This window comes from Equus przewalskii, chromosome 21 (genome assembly GCF_037783145.1).
Source record: "Equus przewalskii isolate Varuska chromosome 21, EquPr2, whole genome shotgun sequence".
NCBI classification, from domain to species: domain Eukaryota; kingdom Metazoa; phylum Chordata; class Mammalia; order Perissodactyla; family Equidae; genus Equus; species Equus przewalskii.
In genome coordinates this window covers 19510340-19527262 of record NC_091851.1, presented here as the reverse complement: position 1 = coordinate 19527262, position 16923 = coordinate 19510340, and the positions used below count along the sequence as shown (strand labels likewise).

The window sequence follows — 16923 nt, the reverse complement described above, 5'->3', positions numbered from 1 at the left end:
CTTAAAAATGAGCAAATCAGTAATTTTGATTTATTGACAATACTTTTGATCTCCCAATATGAAAAAAACAAGGGAATCTGGATACTCATACTTCCTAACACTTATACCTGATTTTGTTGTTTATATTTTTATACAGGCATACCTCAAAGATATTGTGGGTTTGGTTTTAAACCATCACAATAAAGCAAATACTGCAATAAAGTGAGTGACATGAAGTTTTTGGTTCCCCAGTGCACAAAAAAGTTATTTTTATACTATACTATTAAGTGTGCAACAGAATTATGTCTAAAAAAATAATGTACATACCTTAATTAAAAAATACTTTATTGCTAAAAAATGCTAACCATCACCTGTGCCTTCAGCAAGTTGTAATCTTTTTGTTGGTGGAGGGTCTTGTGAAAAACGTAATTTATCTACAAATCCCAATAAAGTCAAGTGCAATCGAGGTATGCCTGTATTTCATAACCATAATTCACATAATTTTAGCCTTATTTAAATAGATTATATGCTCATCTTCAGTCCTTTTACATATTTATTTATTTGTTTATTTAAACCCTCTCAAGGACACTTGTTCCTCACATGTTGGTGCACCCATTTATTCAATAGCTATTTCACGAGCACTTACTATGTACTAAGCATTAAACAGAAATGGTTTCTGCTCTCACAAAAGCTAAATCTGCATTCTATAATTCCTCTTTTTTCTCTAATGGTCTTCATTGTCTATTTCCTCTTCATTTTGTTATTTTCTCAAGCTTGAGGTTCTCTGACACAGACTTAAGTCTTGGCATTGTCGATTTGACTGCTCACTTCTTTGAGATTTTCATTTCCATAGTGTCTTGATTATTATCTTTATTTTCTTTCTAGGGCTCTAACAGTTCATTTTCCTTCTGCTTTTGTTAGCTAAACTCCTTTTTTTTTTCCTCCTGATCTTTTCTATTTAACAGCTTTCTTGAGGTATAACTTGCATATCATAAAATTCACTCATTTTAAGTGTACAATTCAATGATTTTTAAAATAAATTTAGAGTTGTGCAACCATCACAATTCAATTTTAGAACATTTCCCTCACCCCAGGAAGATCCCTCCTGCCCATTTCCCCAAACCTTTTATATTTCTTCCTTGAGCTCTCCCCACCCCACCCTGTCAGCTCCTCTTCTCTTTAATTTTTTTTTTTTGGACAGTGCAGAAGAGTACTGTCTGGGCTAATTCTTCTGAGGTGTAACCTCTATCTGTTGTTTGCTTATTACTATCTTTTCCTACCTTTTCTAATGGTAGTATTTATGGTAGCATCTAGTCCCATGTCAGACCTCCTTCCACTTTAATTCAACTTTAAATAAAAACTTGAGAAAATAAGAGGCACGAATGGTAGAAAGAGGGCATGTTAGAGTCAATATGGCAGTCCAAAGTACAATGGTGATGCTCAGCATTCACTACAATAACCTAACCTAAGACAGAAGGAAAAATAGAACACCTTGGCTTTTTTTTATGGGAGAGCAAAACCTGGGTCACAGCTAAGGAGAAGAGAGAAGGGTGAAGACATTTCTTGGGATCAGTCAAGGTGATTAGGGAAGTAACCTCTACTGTAACTTCTATAAGAAATCTAAAGATACCAACTTGGGACTCAATAGGAAAGGAGCTTTTTCAGATGAAGTCTAAGGGTAGATCAATCAGTTACTAGGAGATGATAATAACATATACTAGCCAGAAAGACCTCATGATAAGAGACCTGGGATACATTCCACTAGGCTACAGGGAGAGGAAGTCAAATAGTTCTACGAAGGGACAATGTAATACTTGCAACTCTCCCCAGTGAGGAGTGTTTTAATGATGAAATAGTTACTTCCAGACACCATGGGGCAATGTAAACTGTAAAACCCACTCAAAAAAGAGTTTGAAAATGTGAATAAAGAGTAATAAAACTGATCATACAATTAATAATATCTCTTTGAGGAATCTATTCTAAGGAAATTATCTGAAATTTGAGAAGTTTATATGGATAAAGATGTTCCCACAGCATTATTTATAATAGTGAAAAGTTGGAGCAATCCTATATGACTGGCAGTAGGGAAATGGTTAAGACAATTATGTCCATCCACGCACATAATGATTATATAACTGATCAAAATGGAATTATAATTACACTCCAATACAGAAACATATATATGTTAACTTACAGAGTATGTTTACATGCTAACCTAAGAAAAAGAATATAAAATTACATGTACACTACAACTGTAAAAAAGCATGCACATAAAATGACCAAAAAGAAGTTCACAAAAATAATTATAGTTACATTGAGTTAGTGAGATTTGGGTGAATTATTACCCAATTTTCTTTGTTGTTCCAAATTACTTCTAAAGTAAAAAAAAAGTTCACCTGTTAGTAGTGAGAATGAGTGTCATTAACTGAGGTAAGATTGCTTAACCACAGGAAAAAGTATCTGTGAGATACTCCCAGAGCCCTGGGACACAGGATTCTTCTCTGCAGTAAAGTGGAAAAGAAAAGGCTGCCACAGGCCTTCTTTCTTTCCAGGAGAAGCTGTTTCAAGTCCCACTGCCCTAGATGGGCAACTTTTCAGTTCACAAAGAAAAGTGGAGAGAGGCTGCCAGTAGAAAGGGGTCTTCTGAAAACCTAGCACTAATCAAATAACTGAGCATTTATTACATATAAGGTAGACCAATGTGTTCCAAAGACATTCATGTTAAGATGTGTCTCCTTCTGGTGGGCAGGAGAAAATCACTTTCTGTACCTTTAAACACACCACACCCTGTAGGCTGGAGGTGGTCCTAAGTATGTACCTGTGTTCCATGTAGCAGCTCAGGGGCTCCACGCACACTGTGATGGCACCAATAGAGAAGGAGGACTTGACATTTGAGTCTGGATGGGTCTGCAGGGCCTGGACAACATCAATAACATCTGTGTAGCTGGGGGAAAAAAAGAGAATGATTAGTTTGCTGACTGGGGCTGCGGAGCTGGGGAGAAGAATGGCGAATGGCTGAGTGACCAAGAGTGGAAGGAAAACCCAAAGGAGGAGACTGTGACTGGGTTCCTTGCTGTCACCCCGCTTTATGATTTAGAGCCCCTGGAGTCCACAGTGTTTCTACATTCCTGAGTGCCATTAGTCATCATAACTGTGCTAGAGTGAGCAGAAGCACCCCCCTATTGGGATAAAGGGAAGCCTGCAGGTGACCCCGGGGCTCTGAGGGTGGGACTTGGTGTCCTCAGGCCTGTTTTCTAAACAAGTTAGGAACTCCTGCATTGGTCTATTGTCTTTAATAGCTCTTTCCACCTCAGAGAACATGCAGGCAGGAGAGAAAGGGGGATCATCAGGAAACTCTCCAGGTTAGCAGACATATGTCAAATACCACTTGCATTCATATCTCCCGCCTGGAACTCCCTCCAAACTCCTGACCTCTCTAGACTTGATCATTTTTAGTTAGAACTTAATAAGTTAACGATCCAAAGCCCTGTCCTTCTCAGCAGAGGGGACTCCACTCTTTGAGCTGCTAGGCCAAAAGATATGTTTGGAGTCGCTGACTCCATTTTTTCTCAATCTTCAAAATATAACTAGAATGAGATCACTGCTCACACTCCCACGCTACTACTGGGTCCAAACTGCTATCATCTCCTGCGTAGATCACCCCACAGCCTCCTCAGTGGCCTCCCTGCTTCTGTCCTTGCCTCTCCCCAACCTGTTTTCAACACAGAAGACAGAAGGATCATGCTAATTACATCGTCTAAGCCAGAAGGAGTGGCTTCCATCCCACTCAGCGTGAAGGCGAAAGCCCTGACAATGGCCCCCACAGCCCTCTATGATCTGACCCCCACACTGCAGGGAAGAGTTTCATCTCCTACTATTCCTTCCTTACCTGGATCCAGCCACTTTGGCCTCCTGGCTCTTCCCTGAACATGCCAGGCATACTTCCACCCTTGTACTCTCTGTGCCCTCCTGGGATGCTCTTGTCTTCCGATGTCTGCAAGGCTTGTTCCCTCACTCCCTTCAGGTCCCTGCTCAAGTGGCATCCTATGAGGGAGGGATCCTCTGACTTCATACAGCCTACGTGATACACCAACCCTCCCTCTGGAACAACCTGCCCACGCCACAATTCTTCTCCAAAGCACTGAACATCTCCTACATATGCTGTATTTTCTCATTTATTTGTTTATGGTCTGTCTCTGCAGTAAGATCATAAGGTGGTTGTTGAGTGCTGTAATCTATGGTGTGTAAAGAACGGTAGATGAATGAACTGGACGTTCAACCCTGGGTAGACCCATGGCCACTCCAAGCGGGGACCTGCCCTCTTCACCGTGTGGAGAACATTTTCCCAATTGATCCAGTGTATCATCAATAATCAGTTCCTATAGAGGGAAGGCAAATCTGATGGGTAGCCTTGCTGATCATATGGCTCTGGGTCCTAGCCTGGGCCCTTGTAAGGCCAGTGGTGGTGGCTGGGGGGATAGGTACAGCCTGCCTGAGCCATTTCCTGAGTTCCTTCAAACACTTCATTTGTAAAATGGCACTTGGCTTTATCCCAGATGACAATATTAGCACCTCCACCCCAAGGTCTGCCTCAGTCCTGACCAACCAGCAGTGCTCCAGTAAAGAACAGGGTGTGCTGGTTCTAGAGTTTCCCTACAAGGGCCTGGCAGCCAGACAGCCTTTAGAGCAAGCCCCTACTCACTGGCTTCTCTCGAAGGCTTCTCTCCCTATCTGGGCAAGTGTGTGTAAGACCACGTGGGGTTCTGCAGTGTCTGGGTGGGCCTAGATGCCAGGAGAGCCCTCAACACTGCCTGCACTGCCAGGCCCTTATGCACACAGAGTAAGCAGGACTGATACCTGCACATTGCCCCAAATCTCTTTGTGGTCGTGTTTAATGGATTTAACTCTCATGGTTAAGTGCCCCAGCCTTGCTCCTCAGCATCAGCTTTTCTCCTCTTCTAAAAAAGTGGGGGCTTTTATTTTCCATGTTTGGTAAGAACTGAGGCAAGACTCTCATTTCTTAGGGCAAAAAGCAGGTTTTGGTCATTTAAATGCAAAAGGTTTTTCCCTTGAGAGGGTGGCCAGGGAATTCCCAAGTTTTCAGAGCATTTCATTAATTTTCATTGATTTTTTTTTTTAAAGATTGGCACCTGAGCTAACAACTGTTGCCAATATTTTTTTTTTTCCTTCTTCTTTTTCTCCCCAAAGCCCCCCAGTACATAGTGGTATATTCCAGTTGTGAGTGCTTTTGGTTGTGCTATGTAGGATGCCACCTCAGCATGGCCTGATGAGTGGTGCCATGTCCGTGCCCAGGATCCGAACAGGTGAAACCCTGGGCCGCCAAAGCGGAGTGTGCGAACTTAACCATTTGGCCACGGGGCCAGCCCCATAATCTTCACTGATTTTAACGGAAAAAGATAAGAGTGAAAACAGACCCGGGCTCTTTGGTGAGGCCAAAGCATTTAAGTGCTGCATCTGGGCACTGCAGCCACAAGTCACTGTGGCAAAAGAGGAGACCCTTGGTGTCATTCACTCTACTTGTTAAGGGAGCTCTGCTAGACCCTCCCTCCCTCTCCAGCCCCTGCCCTATATTCACTCTGGGTGTGGCCTCCAAACAGAAGGAGGCAGCCCTCACCACAGAAGGAAGCAGCCAGAGCTTGTACCTGGCCCCTCTGGCTAACCTGCCCCAACACAGAAAGAAGGCAGAAAACTGGCTCTTCACATTTGCCTCTTTCTTGTCAGCACTCTCTTTATTAAAAATAAAAACACAATGAAAATCTAGCAGGACTTTAACTTTCTTTCCTCTGAAACAACAGATATTCCATTCAAGAGTCCTTTGAGGGGCCGGCCCCATGGCCCAGTGGTTAAGCTCACACACTCCTCTTTGGCAGTCCAGGTTTTGCTGGCTCAGATCCTGGGCGTGGACCTAGCACCACTCATCAGGCCATGCTGAGGCGGCATCCCACACAGCACAACCAGAAGGATCTACAGCTAGAATATACAACTACGTACTGAAGGGCTTTGGGGAGAAAAAGGAAAAAAAAAAAAAAGACTGGCAACAGATGTTAGCTCAGGTGCCAATCTTAAAAAAAAAAACGAGTCCTTTTGGCTCCGTTTTATGTTTGCAACTTAAGCCTACATTTGTGCAAACGTTTTGCATTAATTCAATTTTTGCTTTGAGAGATAATTTGTTTTAAACGTAGGTAATTTAAAGAATGATATTACAACTCTCCAGAGTATAAACAAATATAGCCCCTCAAATTCCTTAAAATTAATTTTTAAAAATTAAGATTGCCCCAGTTTTACTTATTTGAGTGTGTATATTAAGTTCTATACAATTTTGTCACCTGTGTAGGTTCCTATATCCACCACAGTCAGGATACTGAATGGTTCCAACACAAGGATCCCTCATGTTGCCCTTTTATAACCACACTCACCTCCCTCCTGCCCCTGACTCTCATGCCTAAATCCTGGTAACCACTAATGTCTTCCATTTCTAAAATTTTATCATTTCAAAATACATTAATTTTTAAAACAACATCTAGTAGCTCCACTTGATGTCAAAGCTGGGTACCACTCCCTGTACTGCTGTAGTAAGTTGAATGGAACCAAGCCACTCAAGGGGAAAAAGAAAACTCTGCCCTATACTACAGCTTTCCCCCAAAGAAGATAAAAGACACATGCAAGGAATAAAATTCTCAACTTGAGAAGCCTCTGGGGTCTTGCTTCATCAGCAACCTCAATACTGGGCTCAAAGGTCCAGTCCCAAGGAGATGGACATGCAAAAAGGAGGCTCCCACGAGTTCCCTGCTGAGCCTCAAGAGAATGTGCCCAGCCTGTAAGAGAGTGTCTTAGTGAGAGCCACAGTATTTAGCTGATATGGTGACTTAAGTCTCTCAGGAAATCTGAGGTCCCTAACATTCTGGGGCCGCGACTGGGCAAAGGCTGGGTCTGAGAGTACTAGAGTGGGCTGGTGATAACCTGTCATTGCAATCCAGAGCAGCCAGAATAGCTGACACTTTTGCAGACTTGTACAGTCAGAAACAAGGAGTCAACGATGCTCCCTGAAGTGATGGAAGATAGAAATGACCTCAGTTGCAGAATGTCAAGCTGCTAAATTTGACTCCAGGTCCACAACCCTAGTGACTCTCAGCTCGGGTTGGGGCGGGGGCGGGGACAGAGCAATCCATTCCTTTGACCACTAGAAGTTATAGAAAACAAGTAGTTTCAAGCCCAGAATTTTGTTCTGTGGCTTCCACAACCTCAGCCCACAAGTAGAACAAAACAGCCGACAGAAGGGAAGGCTGGGGCAGTTGTGAGAATAAGGCCTGAAGAAGAGGAACAACGGCTGTCAGGGTGCACAGTCCCGCCTGCCTCCTGCCTCAGGACCACTGGCCCAGCTTCCTCCAGTTCTCATCATAACACCCAGGAGACCAAACAGGATCTTGGCTTATTCTTTACTGGAAACAATTAGCCATTGCAAATACTAATTATTATAAGCACCAAAAAGTAGCATAGCACAAAAGCACTTTGTGAGAACTGGCAAAAGCTTCTATATTACCAACCATAATGACACCGGTGAAGAGGGAGCCCGTTTTCCTGACCCGGCACATTCTCCTCTGGGCCTGGGGAGTGATGGGCCTGCACGAGGCCCCTCCCTGTAAAGCCTTAGAACAGGTCAAGGGAAGCTCCTTGCAGCCAGGGTCCCCAGAGGAGCACACACTCTGTCAAACCTGTCCTCACAGAGAGCTCCTTGCCCAACTGGACTATTCACGCTCCTCACTGAGGGTTCCAGTAAATCCTCCAGGACTAGCCATCCTGGGGATGGTGGGGCTTGAGATTGTAGAGTATAGGGGCCATCTCTGTAACTCCACAGGAGGGAGGTCTGAAACAGATGAAGCTCCCTTGCCTAGATGGTGAAGGAAGAGGCTTAGGGACCACTATTATTATAAGAATTATGAAAAGAATCTTGCCCAGAAAACCTCCTCCCTAATTCTCCACCTTTTGAGGATATTATGATCTTGATGCCCAACTTAAAACTTGTGTGCAAGCTACTCCAGCCACTCTAGGCCACAGGATAGCAACAGGAGTCCTTGCTCATTTAAGGCCTCCCTGGGCAGCACAGACACAGCTCATGCACAGCAATGTGTTCTGTGCTTCAGGTTAGCTACACACGAAATAACAGTAATCGCAAGGCACCACCCTATCCCAGTGCCCCTACAAGAAATCCAGTGCTCACCCCTGTAACACCACCAGCAGTCTGGTTTTCTTGCGCATGTAGGCTGACTGGCGGGCAGAGCGGTTCTGTTGGGCCTCCAGGGCACTGGAGAGGTATCTCTGGAAATGAGCAGCATGAAAACATTCGGAGCTGTCCATGATTTGGCGGTACACCATCCACCTGGAAATGGCAAGTGTAATCTCAGCATGAGAGCCACCCGATGGCCTGTCTTAGCCAGTGGATTCAAATGTGGCCAGTACTCCCACAGACATTCTGCCCAGTGAACCCGTATAGGAGAAAGCAATCCTGGCACCACAGAAACAGGTGAAGAGCACTGGCTGGATGGGGAGCTCCGTATCCTGAAACCACTATCATTGGAGCTTTTTTTTTTTGCTGAGGAAGATTTGCCCTGAGCTAACATCTGTGTCAATCTTCCTCTATTTTGTATGTGGGTCACTGCCACAGTATGGCTGCCAAGTAGTGATCCAAACCCACGAACCCAGACTGCTGAAGTGGAGCAAGCTGAACTTAACCACTGTGCCACAGGGCTGGCCCCCATCATTGGAGCTTTTGAAAGGAAATCCCATGCCACAGGGAAAAAGGTCAGCTTAAGCACATGACCAACAGACTTTAGAGTTGAGAAAGACTCCTTCTGACTAGGCAGTCACTTCCTGAAGGACCATTCAATAAAATGGCTTCAGTCTGGTAATCAGTAAAACTCTTGCTAAGAAAAAGAAACAGGCAGGGTGAAGAATTCAGACTGTTTATAGAACAGAAGCAATAGAAACGAGGGAGGGACGGGTTAGCTATGTAGCACTTATAAAGGAGGTCCATTAGTTCCCTAGCATCTCTCCAAAACCTGCCCCTCCCCAGTCTCACACCCTAAAGTCCCAAACCTCTGGGAGATTTCAGTCTTCTTGATTACTCTATGGACTCCCGCAGGATGCCTTACTATGAAGCAGACTGACTAGGTATTAAATGCCCAGTTCAGTCAGCAAGGATTGTTAAGTAATCTGCTAGCCAGGTAGAAGTGGTGGATGAATGATTTCCCCAGCTTCACCTGAGCCATCATGTCCCAGCTGTACCTGAGCTCACACAGTCTCCTGGGGATCAGGGAAGGACCACATGTACCAGCTCCCAAGTTCTAACCACCCTGCTCCTGAATTTCCCTGCTGACAAGGCACACTCCCAAGCCTCTATCCATGTGGTCCTGCTGCTACAGTGCTCTTCCCCAGAGAACCAAAGGTTCATTCCCTCATTTCCTGAGGCCTTTGCTCAAATATTACCTTCTCAGTGAGGTCTTCCCTGAGCACCCAATTTAAAACTGGAATCCCTCCCCTAGCCTGGCACTCCCTATAGCCTTCTCTGCTTTATTTTCTCCATAGCACTTTTCACTAGCTAATATACTGTTTTCCTTATCTGGTTAATTGTCTGTCTTCCCAAACTAGAATGTAAGCTCCATGAGGGCAGAGATTTCGAAGTCTGTTATGTTCATTTGGAACAGTGCCTGGCACACAGAAAGTGCTCAGTACAAATGTGTTAAATGAATGGATGGATGTCCGGATGGATGACTATTGTGCTAATACCAATTACCCCAAAGGTCAGTACATGTCAAAGGTCTCCCAGTGCCTAGGCAGGCCCAGGCATAGAATCCCTTCCCCCAAAGCAAAGGCAGAAGCCATACTAACCTGCCATATTCCTTATGCAGAGTGACCAGAAAAGCACAGAGCTCGTTAGCATGACAGCCTGGGAGGCCAGTTACAATGCTGATGATTACCTATATGAAAGAAAAGTCATTTGGGTTTGTGATTGAACTGGGAGGCAGCATTGTGTAAGAGGTTAAGAGAACTTAACTGGAGCCAGGTTCTGTGGATTTGCACCTCAGCACCAGCACTCACTAGCTATGTGACCTTGGGCTAACAACAGAACCTGCCTTGCAGGATGGGTGTGATGATTAACTGAGTTAATATATGTAAAGTGCTTAGAACAGTGTCTGGCACATAGCAAACACCATATAAAATGTAGTGTTACTATTATAATTTCCATTGAGCAGGTTGTGACTGGATCAGTTAAAATACAGTGGAAAATACTGGTCAGAAAGGAGGTCTGGGACAGAAATGTCACAGGCTGAATTCAGCAATCTGGTAACTCAGCGAAGGAGAGAAGTGGCACTGGGGACTCTGGCTGGCTGTCCATGCCCTCCAAACCACAGGGCCTGAGCTAAGGAAACAAACTGCACATAGGAGGCACTTCTGAGTCTTGATGGGGAGAAGAGGAGCCAGGCTGGACTGTCTTAACACAACCACATGAAAACAGGGCCTTCTGCAGGCAGGTATTACAAAGCAACTCAAGAAATTCCCTGACAAAGGGGTCAAGCCTGGGAGGAGAGGACCCTGCAGTCCCTGAAGGATATCAATGTAAATGACACAGCATGGCAAGGACCTCTTTAAGTATGTGTTTAATTTCACAATACACAAGACTCACTGGGACAAGCCTGGTCACAGATAACAGATTAAAGCTCAGCTTGGTGGTACTCGTCACTTGAGCTGGTCACATGAGCAGAGCAATGGCTGTGGATCTGTGTTCTTTTGTGGGAACCAGACATTCTCCTGCCTCCCCTCTGACCAGGCCCCTACTCTGTGTCCCTTTCTGGCCTTGTGGGAAGTATTCCACGTAACTGACTTTTTGCTTATCCTCCTTCCATCCAAATTTCCCCATCTCACTTCTTATTCCTCAGTGCCCAGGCCTCAGCCTCTCAAATCACAGCTGACATGCTTACAGCCAGACACCTTGTAACTTTAAGGCCAGTCCTATAGCACTTTTTAAAAAAAATTATTTTATTGATTATAGTACTTTTTAAATAAAATATAACAAGTAAGCATTTTCATTTTTAAACTTTTGCCTAAGGGGAAAATGACATTTCTAATTGCTTAGAGCTTCTATTTTCTTCTGCAGCTGACTTCTAGACTTGCACAAAAATAAACATCCTCTTTGAGCATATTATGACATATGCTTCCAAAGAAATGCGGAGAGGGGTCAAGAGGAGGGAAGTGTGAGGTGGGAGCAGATTAAAATCCACTCTTGGGAAGACAATGTTTACAAAGTATCACCTTACCCTGGTGATGCCAGCAAGGCCCGAGTAACAAGGCCCTTCCCCTTATTAAGCTCAATGTGTCACAACCACAAAGAGTAGCCGGTATGAGAACGCCGAGCAAGAGCTGAAAGGCCTGGAGAAACACGGGGACGGAAGAGCAAGGTGCCAGGGTTTGCTGGCTGCCATGGGGCTCAGCTGGGGTTAACGCAGACGCCTGTACCCAGTCATTGTATACAATGCGTTTCATGTGTATCGTTACATCAGTATGCAAGGAGGTGGAGAGTCTTATAAAAGGGACTCCGCCTGAGCTCCTTTTGTTAACTGACACAGAAGATCCAAGCGCAGGCTATCAGGATTATCTTCCTGTGAATTCCCAGCATATTTGGTGAGCTGCTGTACCTTGTCATTTTCCACTTGGTGAGTAGGATTGAGTTCAGCTTGCTGCAGCAGGACGGGGAGATGGGTCCTCATCACAGGCTCCCGACTAATGCTACTGAAGGTGAAATGCTGGAGAAACCTAGGAAAACAAAGACAATGCTATTATATTACCACCACCAGCCTTGCTTGAATGTCCCCATTCATAGGAGAAACTCCTTATTTAATTGCTGAAAAAGAAACCTTAGAAAGATTCTCTCTAGAGAATAAAATTGCATACGGTGTGTCATTACTACCCTTTATAACGATCCCTAAGAAGCCATAAAGAAAAAAGAGCTTAGAAAGGACCAGCACTGAAGTTTCCGACATTTCAAAAGCCAGAACATTAAACATCTATAAATAGAAAACCAGAGCTCACCAATCTAGCTCTGGGAGTTTTGCTGAGAGTAGCTTTAGAGGACTCCACTTCTCCCCAGCAGAATGGCTCAGGACACTGAAGAGCTTCTGTGCACCGGAATGTCTGCAATATCAAAAGCTTACAGATTAGAATGAACTCCATCTCCCAACAGAACATATAACTTGTTCTGGTGCTTTCAAGCCAGAGTCCTGAGACAGAATCAACACTTCCAAAACACTGCCTTAAATAAAATGTAGTGTTACTGCAGGAGAACTGGTGTGCCCACATGGGAAGGTTGGCCTGAAACCCTTGGTAATCCTATGGGTTTCTGATTCTTGGTGGATTTCATCTCTCTGGCTTCAACTTCCCCAAGGGCACTGGCTACCTGCAAGTTGGCAGCACTAAAACAACTGTTGGCCTTTTCAGAAGCCAAGACCCCTGTGTTACATAACACAAGTCATCCTGCAGAGAGAGCAGACACACACAGCTTAGGGAAACAAGCATAAACACTGAAGGCAGCCACTTACAATCTCTTTTGTTCCACAGATAATCCATCTTCCTGGATCACTTTTAAAGACAGTCCTGAGTTAGCCTGCTGTTGCCAAGGGGAGAAGACCTAAACAAAACAGAATTTGAGCAAAGAACACTTTAAACCCAACAACAGGATATGGAATCCACATGGGGATTTGATGATTGTTGAAAATCTAGACTGTCAGTACAGAGAAAAACCATCATAACAAACAAGTTTGTTTCAAAAACAGAGGCCTGAAGCAATTTTGTTCTGTATTTTTCAAAACTAGAATTTCTTTCTGGGTTCCTCTCCCAGGGATTCTGCTCCTTAAAAGGCCAAGAAGCACGAAGCAAGGTGTCAGGTAACAGTGTTCTGGCAGCAAAGGCATGTTCTTCCCTGATGATAAGTCCAGACAGAAGGAGCTGTTCAAGCAACTCCTGCCTAGAGGCTGAAGAGAATCTAAAGGGCTATCTCTATGTTCCTGGATTGAAAGGACAAGCAGAAGGAGATAGGAAGGATCAGCAGGCAGCAAGAGGAAGACAGACTGGCCTGAGAAGCCACGCCACTCTGCAGTCAAGGCCAGCTCTTATCTTCTCCAAGTTCTGTGAATCTGTCCTGAGGGAGAGACACTGTCCTCTCACATAAGCTGCTGCAATCATACCTTTCCAAGTATTTCCACCAGTCACGAGGCTGGCCATCCGTTTGACTTTGGCTACTGCTTGGTCTCTAAGTGGGCTGTATGATTCTCAATAAGCTTCCTCACTCACGCAATCTGTGCCAAGTGCCTATAATATGCAGCCAGCCAGGTAGGACTATTCACAGGGACAGGGCCTGTGAACCATGGGGAGGGAGAGCTTGGGGCGGGGTGGAGAGCTCTGATGCAGTAGGTAGGGCCCAACAATTCAGTAAAGTAGCTAAAAGGAAAATAATTAGGATTTAAAGGGGACAAAGAAGACTTTTCTTAGAAGCTAAAAAGGTTTTTGTTCAATTCCTTTAGGTTCTCAGCTCTCAATGGCAAGAGCACCATTTCAGGACCTAAAGGGCTTAGTAGTAGCCATCCCCCACCAAGCCCTCCCAACTCTCCCTCTCATTACCTCACTGTTAGTTCTGAAATGTTGCCTCATCATCTAAATTGCTAGGGAAAAAAAGTAGTACTTGTTTTGCTGACTAATGATCGATGTTACCTCTGAGTAAAATGCTTGATATATCTTTGATTTGGGGAAAAGTGCAATCATCAGAAAATTGCTTGATCCATGGAAATGAACTGGGAGATGAGGAAGCAGTGAGCTTTTGAAGTCTACCAGAAGGGCAGCAACAATACTGGTGGAATCCTAAAGAGAAAAAGAGGGAGCATGAGTGAGAAAAGCAATTTGCATGATACCAGCCCTCACAACTACCGCCAGAAGACATACGACAAATTTCAGTGCAATTATTTTCACATTATGGGTTTATTGGGGTTCAATTATAGATGTACTTTCCAATACCCAGTGATAGAAGATAATCCTTGTTTTATTCTTATTGAAGTAACATTAGTTTATAACATCATATAAGTTTCAGGTGAGCATCACTATATTTGGATTTCTGTATAGACTACGTTGTGTTCACCACCCAAAGTCTAGTTTCCATTTGTCACTGTACACATGTGCCCTTTTATCCCTTTCACCCTCCCTGCTTCCATTCTGGTAACCACCAACCTATTCTCTGTGTCTATGTGTTTGTTTGTTGTTTTTTTAATCTTCCATTTATGAGTGAAATCATATGCTATTTGGATTTCTCCTTCTCTGTCTGACTTATTTTGCTTAGCACAATACTCTCAAGGTCCATCCATGTTGTCGCAAATGGCAAGATTTCATTTTTTTTTATGGCTCAGTAGTATTGCATTGTGTGTGTATATACATACATATATATACATATATACATACATATATATACCACATATCCTTTATCCATTCAGACGTTGATGGGCACTTAGGTTGTTTCTAAGTCTTAGCTCTTGTGAATAACGCTGCATACATCTTTTTGAATTAGTGTTTTTGTGTTCTTTGGATAAATACCCAGTAGTGGGATAGCTGGATCATATGGTAGTTATATTCCTTTTTTTTTTTTTTTTTGCTGAGGAAGATTCACCCTGAGCTAACATCTGTTGCCAATGTTCCCCTTCTGCTTGAGGAAGATACCCCCTGAACTAACGTCTGTGTCAATCTTCCTCTATTTTGTACGTGGGTTGCCACCACAGCACAGCTGCCAACAAGTGCTGTAGGTCCGCATCCAGGAACCGAACCCGGGCCGCCAAAGTGGAGTGTTCTGAACTTAATCACTAGGCAATGGGACTGGGGCCCTATTCTTAATTTTTTGAGGGATCTCCATACCGTTTTCTGTGGCTGAACCAGTTTATATTCCCACCAGTGGTGTACAAGAGTTCCCTTTTTTCCCACATCCTCTCCAATACTTATTTCTTGTCTTTTTAATAACAGCCTTTCTGATGGGTGTGAGGTGATATGTCATTGTAGTTTTAATTTGCATTACCCTAATAATTAGTGATACTGAACATCTTTTCATGTATCTGCTGGCCATCTGTATACCTTTTTTGGAAAAATGTTCAAATCCTCTGTGCATTTTTTAATTGGGTTTTGTTGTTGAGATGTATGAGATCTTTAAATATTTTTGATATTAACCTCTTATTGGATATATGATTTGCAAATATCATCTCCCAATTATTAGATTGTCTTTTCGTTTCGTTGATGGTTTTCTTTGCCGTGCAGAAGCTTTTTAGTTTGATATAATCCCGTTTGTTGATTTTTTCTTTTTTTCCCTTGCCTGAGGAGACATGATATTCAAAAAGATACTGCTAAGGCTGAGGCCAAAGAGCATACGACTGTGTTTTCTTCTAGGAGTTTCATGGTTTCAGGTCTTACATTCAAGTCTTTAATCCATTTTTAGTTAATATTTGTGTATGGTGGAAAATAAAGGTCTACTTTCATTTTTATGCCTATGGCTGCCCAGTTTTCCCAACACCGTCTACTAAAGAGACTTCCCTTTCTCCATTGTGTGTTCTCGGCTCCTTTGTCGAAGAGCAGTTTTCCATAGATGTGTGGGTTTATTTCTGGGCTCTTGATTCTGTTCCATTGATCTGTGTGTCTGTTTTTATGCCAGTACCATGTTGTTTTGATTACTATAGCTTTGTAGTATATTTTGAAATCAGGGATTGTCATGCCTCTAGCTTTGTTCTTTTTTCTTAGGATTGCTTTGGCTATTTGGGGTCTTTTGTTATTCCACATAAATTTTAGGATTCTCTGTTCTTTTCATGAAAAATGTCATTGGGACTTGATAGGGATTGCATTAAATGCATACATTGCTTTAGGAAGCACAGATGTTTTAATTATGCTAGTTCTTCCAATCCATGAGCAGGGAATATCTTTCCAGTTCTTTGTCTCTTCTTCAATTTCTTTCAACAATGTTTCATAGTTTTCAGTGTACAAGTCTTTCACCTCTTTGGTTAAATTTATTCCTAGGTATTTTACTTTTTTTGTTGCCATTGTAAATGTGACTGTAGTCTTGATTTCTCATTCTGCTATTTCATTGTTAGTATATAGAAAGACAACTGATTTTTGTATGTTGATTTTGTACCATGCAACTTTACAGTATTTGCTTATTATTTCTAAAAGTTTTTTTGTGGATTCTTTAGGATTTTCTGTACAAAAAAATCATGTCACCTGCAAATAGTGACAGTTTTACTTCGTCCTTTGCCATTTGGATCCCTTTTATGTCATTTTCTTGCCTGACTGCTCTGGCTAGGACTTCCAACACTATGTTAAACAAGAATGGTGAAAGTGGGCAACCTTATCTTATTTCTGTTCTTACAGGGATAGCTTTCAGTTTTTCATTGTAGAGTATGTTAGCTGTGAGTTTGTCACACATAGCCTTTACTATGTTAAGGTATCTTCCTTCTATACCCATTTTACTCATTTTTTTTTTTTTTTATCATAGACGGATACTATATTTTGTCGAATGCTTTCTCTGCAACTTATTGAGATGATTACATGATTTTTATTCTTCATTTTGTTAATGTAGTGTATCACACTGATTGATTATTTGTGGATGTTGAACCATCCCTCCATCCCTGGAATAAATCCCACTTGATCATGGTGTATGATCCTTTTAATGTATTGCTGTATTCAATTTGTTAATATTTTGTTGAAGATTTTTGCATCTATGTTCATCAGTGACAGTGGCCTGTAATTTTCCTTTTTTGTGTTGTCCTTGTCTGGTTTTGGTATCAGGGTAATGTTGACCTCATAGAATAAGTTAGGTGTCCCCCCTTCTTCAATTTTTTGGAAGAGTTTGAGAAG

The 16923-nt window shown here is 42.9% G+C and overlaps 1 protein-coding gene across 6 annotated transcripts in view; it reads right to left on the bottom strand.

Annotated features, from left to right (window-relative positions):
- The window catches only part of DNAAF9 (dynein axonemal assembly factor 9), a 155727-nt gene that overhangs the window by 34749 nt on the left and 104055 nt on the right, over nucleotides 1–16923 (bottom strand). For all 6 annotated transcript variants that reach the window (XM_070587938.1, XM_070587936.1, XM_070587937.1 and 3 more), the window contains 7 exons: nucleotides 13759–13905; nucleotides 12591–12679; nucleotides 12085–12186; nucleotides 11691–11808; nucleotides 9886–9974; nucleotides 8219–8377; nucleotides 2798–2923 (listed from right to left, as the gene is read on the bottom strand). In XM_070587938.1, coding sequence (XP_070444039.1) covers nucleotides 2798–2923; nucleotides 8219–8377; nucleotides 9886–9974; nucleotides 11691–11808; nucleotides 12085–12186; nucleotides 12591–12679; nucleotides 13759–13905 — 830 coding nt within the window. The remainder of the gene's footprint in view (nucleotides 1–2797; nucleotides 2924–8218; nucleotides 8378–9885; nucleotides 9975–11690; nucleotides 11809–12084; nucleotides 12187–12590; nucleotides 12680–13758; nucleotides 13906–16923) is intronic.